At 40.4% G+C, this 13157-nt stretch overlaps 1 protein-coding gene across 1 annotated transcript in view; it reads left to right on the forward strand.

Annotated features, from left to right (window-relative positions):
* Nucleotides 1-13157, forward strand: part of TMED10 (transmembrane p24 trafficking protein 10) — a 34794-nt gene that overhangs the window by 17888 nt on the left and 3749 nt on the right. The window contains exons 2-4 of the mRNA XM_006053894.4: nucleotides 455-566; nucleotides 5737-5810; nucleotides 12777-12903. Of these exons, the coding sequence (XP_006053956.1) occupies nucleotides 455-566; nucleotides 5737-5810; nucleotides 12777-12903 (313 nt within the window). The remainder of the gene's footprint in view (nucleotides 1-454; nucleotides 567-5736; nucleotides 5811-12776; nucleotides 12904-13157) is intronic.

Raw genomic sequence — 13157 nt, forward strand, 5'->3', positions numbered from 1 at the left:
TTCCAGACTTGTCCTCCAGCAAGCCTTCTTTTCTGTCTCTCCTTGTATCAGGGGCCCCATTTCCACTCTCCACTTGCACCACATCAAGATTTGTGTTATACAAAAAATGTGTCCTCATATACCTTTCTCCTTTTGTAGTATATTCTTTGGGTAATTGTCCACTTGTATTTTTGTGACACATCTCTCTCTAGGAAGTGATACTGGCCTACAATCTATAAAGCGAGCTTTTGCTAATAAAGTCACTTATATCAACTGTATCAACTGTTAGAATGTTCGAAATTTACTGTATTTTGGTTTCACCTTCTAATCTAATTCTTGTCTTTGGGACTGTTTGGACCATATCATCATAATAGACTGTCTTTTATAGACAGTGTTTTCTTCCATTTCTCCACTTGCTATAAGTTCTCTTCCCAAATATTATTTGCTGTCTGTTCTTACTTACTTTTTCTTTTAGATTACAGATTCTGCTGGCCATATTCTGTACTCCAAGGAGGATGCGACCAAGGGGAAGTTTGCCTTTACCACTGAAGATTATGACATGTTTGAAGTGTGTTTTGAGAGCAAGGGTAAGTAAATCAGAGTGTTTTCCCTGAATTAAGCAGCATCTTCCAAGTAAGTTAGAGCATGAACTTTTTCTCTCCTGGCCTCTCCTGGCAGGAAGAGGAAATGAAAACTACATTTGCTGGGGTGCATACACATATAAGTCAGAGTCAGCGAGTGGGTAGAGTTCTGCATGTACAGGAGTAGGCATTTCTTGAATGCTGTACTTGGCTTGAATAACAGAGTTAAAATTTGTATAGATGCTAGAAAGTAGTGCATTTATATGCTAGTGACATGTTTTCTTAGAGGTTAGAAGTAGGGTCTGTCTAACAAATCACATCTTGTCAGAAACACTTTTTGATCTCCAGGGCACTTGCTGCTTCCCAGTCCTGGTGTCTTGCTGTGGCTTGTTCTGTGCATATCAAGGCCAAGAGCCCTTAGAAACTTTTAAGCTGATTGATTATCTGATGGCTTCTGCGCGTGATGGTTGGTGAAAAAGCAGATGCTTCTTCACTCCCTGCTCTTCAGCTTCAAGGATACCAGACTGTAAAAACTGTATACATTTATACCTGCCATATTACTTGGGGCCCTTTGGGGCTGCAGGACAAACAGAACGAAACTCAAACTGGCTTAAAGAAAGACTGTGTGACTGCGAACAGGGGAGTCGACAATGTGGTGCTGGCTTCAGGCATGACAGTATCTTGGGGTTTTAACAGCATCATGGGCATTTTACCTCATTTTTAAAGCTTTTTGCCTCCATTTGACTTTATTCTCAGGCTTTCTCCATAAGGTAGCAAAAGGACTTCTGGCAATTTTACATTTATACAGTGTTCAGAACATAATGATCCTAGAAGAAAAGCAAGCACCTTTACCAACAGCATCAATGGATTCCCAGGAATAGCAAAAGAACTAGCAGCTTTTAACAGTTAACCAAAAACCGACCCCTTGAGCTCAAATGGGTCAATTTAGTCTGAAAGCTAAAGGAGTTCTCCCAAAGTAAATGGAATAATAGAATGGAACATGAAAAGACTGTAATAATGATTTCATGATTGATACCCCTCTCCCTGCCAGTTCCAGGATGTCTCAATAGTATTCTAGATGGTTGTACTGTTCTTACCTCAAAACTCAGACATCTAAGACTATATTCATGACCACCTCTTTCAGACTAGTTCCCTTTTTTCATCAGTATTACCACTGTCCTTCCAGTTATCTGGGCTCACATTTTTGAAATTTCATACTTAATGTCTTTTCTGGTCTGTCATCAAGTTGTGCTGATACTTCTTTCAAAATACCTCCTATATCTGCCACCACACAACTCTGAACTCTCAACTATAAAATTGTGGATTATGTCAATAGCCTTCTAACCAGTATCCCTGCTTTTCATATATCCAGATACTGCCACCAGATTTATCTCCTAAAACTTTCATTATATCAGTCCTTCTTTGAAAGGTTTTGCTGCTTTATAGTGGCAGTAATGTTCCTGTTCTGTAGAATGAACCCCAGAATCATGAAATTTTCAAGCTAGCTGAGATTTTAGGCACTGTGGCTTTTAATAGCCTTTATATTCTTGCTCCATCCAGCCTTGTCTCCCTCTGCACATCAGGCTCCAGCCATTCTGGTTTCATTTTTCCCTCTAAACTTGTCACATTTATTCATTTGCTGGAATGCCCTCTTCCTATATTAACATAAGTTTACCTTTAGATGGGGAAACAGTGGAAACAGTGTCAGACTTTATTTTGGGGGGCTCCAAAATCACTGCAGATGGTGATTGCAGCCATGAAATTAAAAGACGCTTACTCCTTGGAAGGAAAGTTATAACCAACCTAGACAGCATATTAAAAAGCAGAGACATTACTTTGCCAACAAAGATCCATATAGTCAAGGCTATGGTTTTTCCAGTGGTCATGTATGGATGTGAGAGTTGGACTGTGAAGAAAGCTGAGCACCAAATAATTGATGCTTTTGAACTGTGGTGTTGAAGAAGACTCTTGAGAGTCCCTTGGACTGCAAGGAGATCCAACCAGTCCATCCTAAAGGAGATCAGTCCTGGGTGTTCATTGGAAGGACTGATGCTAAAGCTGAAACTCCAATACTTTGGCCACCTCATGCGAAGAGTTGACTCATTGGAAAAGACTCTGATGTTGGGAGGGGTTGGGGGCAGGAGGAGAAGGGGACGACAGAGAATGAGATGGCTGGATGTTATCACCAACTCGATGGATGTGAGTTTTAGTGAACTCTGGGAGTTGGTGATGGACAGGGAGGCCTGGCATGCTGTGATTCATGGGGTCGCAAAGAGTCAGACACGACTGAGCGACTAAACTGAACTGACCTGAACCTTTAGAATACATGTTTTTGAATACATCCCTCAGCCATTCTAGTCTGCTTAATATCTCAATTAACTGACTTATCCATTGCTGTTCTAGGTGTTGGGGAGATAGCAGTGAATACAACAGAAGTCTCTGCTCTCAGTGGAGCTTACATTTTCATTGGAGCAAATAGATAATAGGCAAATATAAGTCAGATGGTCATGAGGGCTTTGGGGAAAAAGCAAACACCTTGAGATGCTGAGCATGTCTCAGAAATACCAAGGGGGTAACTGTGGCTTCTTCCGAATAGCGCATCACTTACTACTGGAGATACACGTGTATCACACATACAGCCTTGTGTTGTTTAAATGTCTTATGTGTATATTTTACACTCCCAATTTTGAGTTCTTTGAAGGCAGAGATCTTTTGTTTTAAATTTCTTATATGCTGATGCCATGCATGTAAATGCCTAGGAACTAGTTTTAAACTGTGTGTGTCTATGTATAAACGTGTATACACACACATATTATAGTCAACACTCAATTTCTAGTTTTATTTGTGTTTATCCATTTGTTTATTCAGATATGAAGACCTGATACCCTGTGATCTTTGGGTACCTTTTAAAAGATTGTCCATTTGCCAGGCAAATGCAAAGAGAGATTACTAACGGGTCTTTTTACAAAGGAGACCCTTTGGAGCCATGATGTCAGCTAAGGGGATAGGCTGGCTATTCTGTGCAAGAAACTGTATATTCTGGACTCTGTGGTCTGTGGTTTTGTGGTTTCACTTGTGTTTGAATAATGCTAAAGCTGTGCTGTGACAGAGAGATTGTGGGAGAAGTCTGTTAGGAGAGTATCTTGATCATTTGGAGCAGATGGAGCTATGAGCTGCTTGGATTTCACTTTTAAATGAGGAAAAAGAAGCAAAAAATTTGGATTTGGGAGAAGACACCTCTCTGAGGGTCCCTTTTTGTTTTGCTTTCTTTTGTTCTTGGAAACCTAATTAGTTTAATGCTCAGAAGGGATCTGTGATTTGGCTTAGTTTCTTTCTTTTTTTTTTTTCCCTAGTATTTATTTTGGAGAAGGAAATGGCAACCCACTCCAGTGTTCTTGCCTGGAGAATCCCAAGGACGGGGGAGCCTGGTGGGCTGCTGTCTATGGGGTCACACTGAGTCAGACACGACTGAAGTGATTAGCGGTATTTATTTATTCATTTGACTGGGCCTTAGTTTTGGAATCTTCAGTCTTTGTTGCAGCATGTGGACTTTCTAGTGGTGGCATGTGAACTCTTAGTGGTAGCATGCGGGATCTAGTTCCCTGACCAGGGATCAAACCCGGGGCCCCTGTGTTGGGACTGCAGAGCCTTAGTCACTGGACCACCAGGACTTAGTTTCTTGACCCTACCTATTGAGTCTTACTTTATTGCTTTCAACTTGACCTGTCCGGTTTATCCAAAAGAACGTCTTTACTGTCTTTTAAACATGCTACCCTCTTTTCTTCCTTCCTGGTTATTTATTTTTGGTTGTGCTGGATCTTTGTTGCTGCTCGCAGGCTTTCTCTAGTTGAGGCAAGTGGGGGCTATTTTTTAGTTGTGGCGGGTGGCTTCTTATCCACTGTACCACCAGGGAAGTCCTCCATTCCTTTCAATAGCTGAGTCTTTGCCCACGTGTTCCCTTCTGCCTAGATACTTTCTTTATCTGCATTCAGGTGTTGTCCACAGCTAATCTCTTCCCTCTTCTAACCTTTGCTCAATAGCCAGGATTATCTAAACTGTTTTGGTTTTGTTTTTTCCTTAAAGTTTTAGACTGCTTTGTATTTTCACTGTGCTGTCCTGCATACTTGTGTCTTAGATGCCCATCAGATTATTTGAAGGCAGAGATTGCGGTCACCACCACAGTCCTAGTGCCTTGAGAGTTCTCAGTGAGTTGTTTTTTGAATTGATGTTTCAGAAAATCTCCAGTGTTTCTCAGGGTACAGTACCGTTCTGTATGGCTTATGGTCTCAGGAACCACAGTGCTTAAGTGGCACTGTTTCCCAGAACTCCTGATTTCATGCAGGTAGTTGTTAGTTAAGTAATCAGGTGAATTCCACAGGATGAGTACTGAGCAGTTTTCTGGGGCTCTTTGCAATCTTTCCCTTTCTCCTACTTGGTAAGAGTAGAATTCTTTTTGATCAGATTACCATTTCTCATGGGAACGTTGCTCTGTTGGTCCTACTATATCCCAAATGGACTTTTCTGTTTGTAAGAAGTATCCCTGAGAATTGTATTCTTACTATTAAGTTTCTTCTTGGGCTCCTCTAAGGGCTTTGTGGGGATAGTCCTGTACCATTTTATTTACCTATTGAAATGGCCTTACATTGACCAAAACTTTTGAAATAAGTGGAATAGTAGACAAATCCTGTGTACCTTTCAGTACTCGTATTTGTGTTAAGTAATCCAAGCTTAGCATATACTAGTAATCCTTCTCTCAGAATTTCGCAGGCCGACTTTTTTCGGATGTGGAGCTGTGCCTGTGCAGCCTGCGTGGGTGCCCACCGCCTGCTGGTCTGCGCGCCGCAGTGGGTTTTCTAACCCAGCGAGCCTGTGTGTGCTCTCCTCTCCTGTTCTGCTCCTGTTCTGCCAGCTGCAGCATCGTGTGCCCTGCTCCCTCAGAGATGTTTGCCAGCAGCGTGTTCTTGTCGCTTTCCGGCACCCCACACACATAGAGGCTTTGTCTGGAATGCTTGTGATTTTTAACCAGAGCCAGGAATTTTCTGCAGCTGAGTAGGGGGAGGAGTTGCGACTGTTTCCCTCTATTGAGAGGGTAGGGGTTAGGGAGAGGGAGGGCGGGTGGGTGATTTCCTGGAATTTTAAATATTCCTCACAATGAAGCCTTTGATTTCTTTCTCAGGAACAGGGCGGATACCTGACCAACTCGTGATCCTAGACATGAAGCATGGAGTGGAAGCGAAAAATTATGAAGAGGTGCGTCCTGCCTAACAGCCAGTGGAGGCAGTAGCTCGCCGCCCTGTGAGGCTTCTGTGACCCAGTCAGGCCAACAGGCTGTGCTTTGCCCAGAAGGCTGTGGTTTTCTCAGCAGTCATGTGACAGCCAGCTTGATATAAAAAAGTTGTGTTAACAGCCTTGAACAATGATTCTGGCTGTGCTGTCAGCCAAATGACTGGACCAACCGTCCCGTAGAAATGTTGGTGGGATAAAACGCTCAAGCACATGCCAGCAGTGCTCTCGAGACGGAAACCAGATATATACTTAGAATTTCTAAAAGCTAGAATCCGTTAATGTTGATGTTCAAGGTTAAGAAAAGTGATTTTTTTTTTAAATTCCTATGGTTTTTATTCCCAGACTGACAGCTATGTATGTATATATATCGCTAGGGCATAGATTCAGTGCTGTTTAGATTTGAACAATTGTGTTGTCTTTGAGAAACACAATAATCAAAAATAGCTTTTAATTAAAATAATTTCAAATTTTTCAAAAAGAGAGCAAGATGGAAGAAAAAAAACTACAAGAGACTTGAAGTTTTGCTGACAGCATGTTTTGTAGAGAATAAAAATAGGCGTTTATTTGGGTGGTGGGGAGCTGGAAGTGTGCTTAGAATTAGGGGAGGGGAACTGGGCTCTTTTAATCTATTGTGAGAGACTCTGGGGGCAGCACAGCTTCTTTAAATGAAGAGCACCTGTGAAAACCACAAGACCTATTTAAGCCTGGAGGATTGATCTTTACAGAAAGATAAGAGTGTTCTTACCCAGCTCAGTCTCTTTATGAAAGTACCTGAAGGCATATAGAAGAATGGGCTACAGGAAGTATAAATGGATTTTGAAGAATGTAAACTGAATAAACAAAGGAAAGCTGTTTTAAGTGATTTTAAGAGAATTTTCTAGGAATGGTGGAACAGGAGAGGTTATTCTATCTTTGGTCAGAATTTGGAAAGGAAATACCCTAAAATGGAAGAGGATTGGAAGCCAGTGGCTGGCTCTGCAACAGGAAGTAGTAGTACAGTAATTGCGGCTCTCCAGGTCTCCTCTTTTTTCTTAGTTCATGTGTTCAGTTGAACAAGACTAGACTGAGTTATTTGTAAGTAAATCGGAGCAAGTGATGCAGTTGTGAATGGAAGGCAATTCCTGATAGAGACTTTAGTTGGCTTGTTTCTGTCTCCAGGCTAGTTTAATTAAAAGAAATAAAGCCAAGAGCTTTTTTGTTCAATGAACTTAAGAGTAAATTGAAAAATCCTTTTAAACTTTTATGAGTCAGAGGAATCCTAATTGTATTTAGTAAGTTAAAGCACTGTTATATGATATAAAACACTAAGAAAAATGTTGTATTATTATGAGGTTGAAGAATAGGTAAAAGAATTTTCAGTTTTTGAATACTGCTGCTATATTCTCACCCTCAGATTAGATACTAGACATAGCTGCTGCTTCTCTAAAACAGACAGTATTATTCTGAGTTTACATACACAAGAACGTGGACATCACCACTGTATAGCATTTTAGAACCCCCATACCCCTGTACCTCCTGGAATTTCCATCATGCTTGGACTTTGTTGACACTAGGAAAGGGCCTTTATCTTTCCTGACCTTTTACTTAACCCAAGAGGGGAATCCCTAGCAGAAAGGAAACCACGGTGCTTCCTTTGCTGCTTCCTGCTTCAGCAGTCTGGCACGTCCTAAGCCTTTCTTTACGCACATGGTTACAACACAGCTCAAAATTCTCTTTCTTAACCAAGAAACTCCTCCCATTACTTTCTTCGGTGACCTACCTCCCCACTCCCCCACCCCTCAATCAAAAAGCAGATCAAACTGAGACGGAGGATGACATGTGATTATGACACAGGCCAAAGACCAAAGCCCTTTTCTCAGGACAAAGCTAGGCCGGCTCCCTTGAACCTTGCTCAGAAATGGCTGTTTAGTTGTCCCTGGTCCAATGCCTGTGACAGGAACATGGATGATAGAAGCGCTTGCTGTGTAGTTTATTACCAGAGAGCACTGGGCATTAGTAGAGGTTTTGAGGCATTTAACTTAAGGCCCTGGGGGCGAGGGCAAGGCTTTATCTCCAGAGGATTGGGGCCCTTCAGCATCACTGTTTGGATTCAGGAAGGTGGCATGTTTCTTTTAATGTTTTTTCACATCAAACGTCTGTCTCCCTCACATTTGTGGACTTCATAATTCTGAAATCCCACATGGTCCTGTACAATTAAGTAGTAATCATTGTCTAAACACCTGGACAGAGTACCACACTACCTACCAAATTGTTATGGAGGTTTAGTTAACGCATGTGAATTGCTATGTAAATAAATGTAAGGTGACATTATTTGAAGGCAGAATGGTTGACGTTTTGTAAAGAAATATAGTTTTGTAGTTTGAAATCTTTAAATAGAAAGAATGCATATTTCCTCAGAAATAAAACATTTTTAATTCCCTCCAATAGATTTTAAGGATCTCTCACCACTATCCCCTAAGAGGGTCCCATTTTCGTAGGATCAGTATGTGAATTGAGCCATTTCTTTTTAGTTTGTGGTCTGTGAGCTAGAACAGCTGTTTGCAGAGACTTATTATCTAATCTTACAGTTGTGGGAATGAAGGCAGTTATCCCACCAGGAAGGAGCTGTCTGACATATCCTCTAACTCGCTGGGCTGTGTATGTCCCTTCCTGCTTAGATGTCAGTATTTTCAGCACAACTAAAATCATGTTTTGCCTGAAGGTTCTATTAGTATGCCATTTGCTACCAACAGATACACCAAAAACGCAGTTGCACTTTTTGAAGCATCAGCTGAAGCCTTTTCAAAAGCTCTGTTTCTCTGAATGCCCTCATGAAGGAGGAACTCTGGTTCTACATACTAGATCCAAAAGCCCTTTCTTGACATAGCTTAAATAAATAACATGGGTAAGCTACTTGACACATAGGTGATCAGTTCAGTAGATTTTAGCTCCCTTCTCCTGCCCTGCCTAGAAGCTGCCACACGGCTATGACAGAGTGAATAGGATCTTTCTAAATTTCATTCATTTAGTCCTAAGATTGGCAGTCTTTTCTGGACTTATTTTGGCATGTTGTTGACCTTCTGACCTTTGTTGAAGAATCCTGTAATCCATGTGCCCTCGTGCAAAAGAAGACTTGGCTTTGGGTGTAAGTCTATCTTCATTGTCTTGATTGTGTTAAGACTGGATGGTTTCCTCTTTTATTGCTATGCTTCTAAAATTTGCAGGGGTTGAGGATGTGGGTATGGAGATAACAGTCATTTGCCTGAATCTGGCTCTCCTCGTGAAGCTTCTGTCTTGAGTTTCTCAAAGTTCCACCAAGGGAAAGAATCCAGTGATTCCCTAGAGGCTGGTTCCACGTGTGTGTTTCAAGAAACAGTCTTTCAGATTTACCATAGAACTCTGAACTCTTCAGAATTCAAATCATCATTAGAGGAATGGAAGATTTGGGTATAGTTTAAGGGTCACTGTACAGTTATTTGGGAGGTATTGTAGATGTGTAAGCTTTTTCAAACAGTACCTCCCCCTACAGATGAGAGTGATAGATACTGTGGTAGAGAAAACTTTCTCCTGGCAGTGGGCCTGGTGAAGGTGAATGCTGAGTGACAGTTGATGCTCTTAACATTCAAGAAGCACTTGGCTTCAGGGGACCAGCAGCACTTAATATCTGCTATAGGAAGTTGACTCCTTAAAGAAGGCATAGAATGGACATAATGGGTCAGCTTCAAGTATGTACTGTATATCAGGCATGTGGGACGACACAAAGTATATATCATTCTAATGCTGTTGCATTCAAGATCCAAACTAGTGTGGGGGGAAAGGATAAAAGCAAAACAACGTGGATATGACAGTGTTATGAGTGTTAATTGTGTGGCAGTCTTAAGTGTTGTGGGGCTTTAGAGAAGAGGGAATCAGTGTGGACAGTAGTGGTTAAAGGAGACTTCATGGTTAAGGCTGGCAAGATAGGTGGGATTTGGATACACTGAATATGTATGCGCTTGGAAGTCAGGGATTCCTTTTTGCTTACATTTTATAGCAGAGCTTTGCAGTTTTGATGCTAAATAAATGCTTTGGTGACCCTGAATAGGGAGTCATGAGACTATGGTACTGGAGGTCTTGGTCTTGCACTCAGAGGACTGAGTAACTTTATGAAATTGTCAGTTTCCTCATTTGTAAAATGAAGTCTCTTTGAGCCCTGGTATTTATTTAATGGTTAAATGCAGCCTAAAAGGGGAATGCTACCTCCTAGTGGAGAACCTGTGAAATAGGCTTTTGCTTTTATCAAACTTGGCAAAACACACATCATCCTTCTAATCATGGAAGAGAAAAGTAGACTAGAATAATAATGGCCTGCCTCCATGAAACAGGTTTAATTTCACATTCTTAAAGACTCTATGAACATTAAATCAGATGTTTAGAGTAGCAGAACAGTCAGTAGGGATATTGATAGAGATTTTCTTGTTAGCTCTTTGTACTGATGTTCATCCCACTCAGAAGTCTGGAGGTAATTTACTGAATTAAAGACAGGATTGAGTAGGGATTTCATTGGGGAAATGAGATTCAACTTGGATGATATGTTATGAATAGAAGTATAGCGTCTAGAGTAGGAGCTATACCAGAAAAGGGGTTAGGAAATTGAATGATTAAACAGTGGCCTGTGTACCATATGGAATACTGTGCAGCAGTTAAGAAGAATGGGGTAAATCTACAAGCACTGAAGTGTTTAGAAAGATTTTATTAAATAAAAAAAGGAAGCCATAGAACAACATATACATTATGGTCACATTTATAGATACGTTTTAAATTATATTTTCCTTTGTACATTTGTATACACACAAAGGCATAAATAGTGTGTTATCTTCTATCAAAGTCTTGAAAGATCTATACTAAATTCATAACCAAAGTTATCTTTAGGGAGGAATGGGTGGATGTAGGGATTGAGGAGCTGTGAAGATGGGTCTTTTGTTTTTATTTTCTTTACTTCTGAATAATTTAAATTCTTTAGTAGGAGGAATATGTTTTTTGTGCAACTAAAAAATTAAGGAGGCACCAGAAAGGAAAAGGATTGCAAACAGGTTTAGGAGACTATCTACTAAGGCTGTTCTCAGTACCAAATTTATTTTCATTCTGTCCTCCTGTTTTGGATCTTAGGCCTTTGGGCTCTTGTTTCTTAAGCCCAAAACAGTATAGGGATTTAGAAGTAGTCTTCAAAGTGATTTTTAAGAATATTAGTTCCAGCTGACACAGAAAGGCACAGCCACAGTTTCGCTTCCAGCTCCTTTTGTAAGTTCCTGTCTGCATGTGCTTGTGCTCAGCTGTCCGGTTGTGTCCGACTCTGCAACCCCATGGACTGGAGCCCTTTCCAGGCTTCTCTGTCTGTGGTGATTCTCCAGGCAAGAATACTGGAGTGGACTGCCATGCCTTCCTCCAGGGGATCTTCCCGACCCAGGGATCAAACCCAGGTCTCTCACACAGCAGGGAGCAACCGTGGGAAGCTGAGCTACCAGGGAAGCCCATGTTTCTATCTAGGGAGCCTTAAATCATTTACCTCTATAAAGATGTATCATGCTGTTGCCTTTATACTATCACATTCAAGAAGCTTTGGAGGGGAAAGCATATACCAGGAGGGAAAATGTTAAACAGGCTAAGGTTCAGCTTATTTAATTATGTGTCTTGTATCCTTTTCCTGGGGGGGTTTCTTTGCTCTCCATCTCTATGTGAGATCAATTAATAGATGTGTATTGTAGGTTAATGGTAAAACCTGACATGTGTGTGCTCAGCTAGGAGTGTTAGCTCAATGTATTGACTGTTGTGTAAATCTCATACCCAGTTAGCTTTACTCTGTTCTGAAGCTGTCGTGCCATTAACTCTACCCAACCCTTTATGAGAAAATGTACATCCAGTGAAAGAACTTAGGTGGATCATTACAAACCCATCATCATATTTTTAGGTACCTTAAATATAAAGTCAATTTTTATATCCCTATCTTAACAGTTTCTAGTTTTCTTTTTTTTTTTAATAACTTTGTCTTGTTCTTCAGTAAATAGAACATAAGAACACCCTCAAACTGTTCCCATTCACTTCACGTTAAGTGCTGTCAACATTTAACAGAGAAAGTACAAGAAAGTTTCATTGGACAAAAAAGAAGAAAAAGTAGGGAGTTATGTAGAGAATGTATAGGGAATAAAGAAGCAGATGCAGAAATATTTTTTGAAGAATTCTCTGTGGTAGAAAATTAAGAGCAACTGGTACATGAGTTTTAAGATCTGGAAAGCTCTGATACTATATCCCTGTTTTTAAAGCAAATCATAATTAAGATTGATAAGAAAAAAAACAAATAGAATAATGAAATCCTTGTTCTGGTCATATGTGCCTTCAGTTACTAGATGCTCTTAGAGGTTTCACAGTGGTCTGGGTTGAAAAAAGAAGCAAGTTTATTTCTCACACTCTGTATTCCTTAGCACACAGGGATATCCTTGGGGATTTATTTTGATAACTGGCATTGCAGTTTGAGTTACTATCTTAGTGCTATAGTTATCTGTACTCTCTCATTCCTGTGCATTCCCTATTGGGAATTTGGTATGTTCTCTTCTTAAAATCACATTTGACTAATACTATGATGCTCACACTTATGTCTAATAATATTGCTTATTTCTTAGACAAAAGTGAAATGGCAAGTAAAATGCTTTATTAAAGTCAGAAATCTTGGGAAATATAGCCTACCATATTATTAGTATTTCTAAGGAGGTTTTAATCAAAATTAAAGTATATAAAAAGTCTGAGATGGAAACATCTAGACAGTAGGGCAGGGAAGAAGCCCAAATTTTAAAATGTGTTAGAATGATGATGGATTTTAAGATCGGTGAAACTTTTAAAAAGACACCTCTGTTACATAGAGCTCTTGAGCAGAGCAATTTTTTTAGGGAATGGGTTCATAATTCCTTTCTTTTCCAGATTGCAAAAGTTGAGAAGCTCAAACCTTTGGAGGTGGAGCTACGACGCCTAGAAGACCTTTCAGAGTCTATTGTTAATGATTTTGCCTACATGAAGAAGCGAGAAGAGGAGATGCGCGATACCAATGGTGAGGGGAGGGCGACTCTTACTTCTCAGTGACTCTTACTTTCTCAGCACCATAAAGGAGATAGGTCCCCATACTTTAAATCCTGGTGTACCCCTTTCTCAGTTTTACCAAAGGGCATTTTATGGAAGGGCAGTTGCTCACTTCAGTGCTGTTGCTGTTACAGGTAAATGAGCCCTGTTTGATTTTCAAGGGAATAGCATTTTTTTCTGTAATAAGCAATTGATCATATCAGTCAGCTTAGTGTATCAAATTAA

The sequence above is a fragment of the Bubalus bubalis genome, chromosome 11 (assembly GCF_019923935.1).
Source record: "Bubalus bubalis isolate 160015118507 breed Murrah chromosome 11, NDDB_SH_1, whole genome shotgun sequence".
NCBI lineage: Eukaryota > Metazoa > Chordata > Mammalia > Artiodactyla > Bovidae > Bubalus > Bubalus bubalis.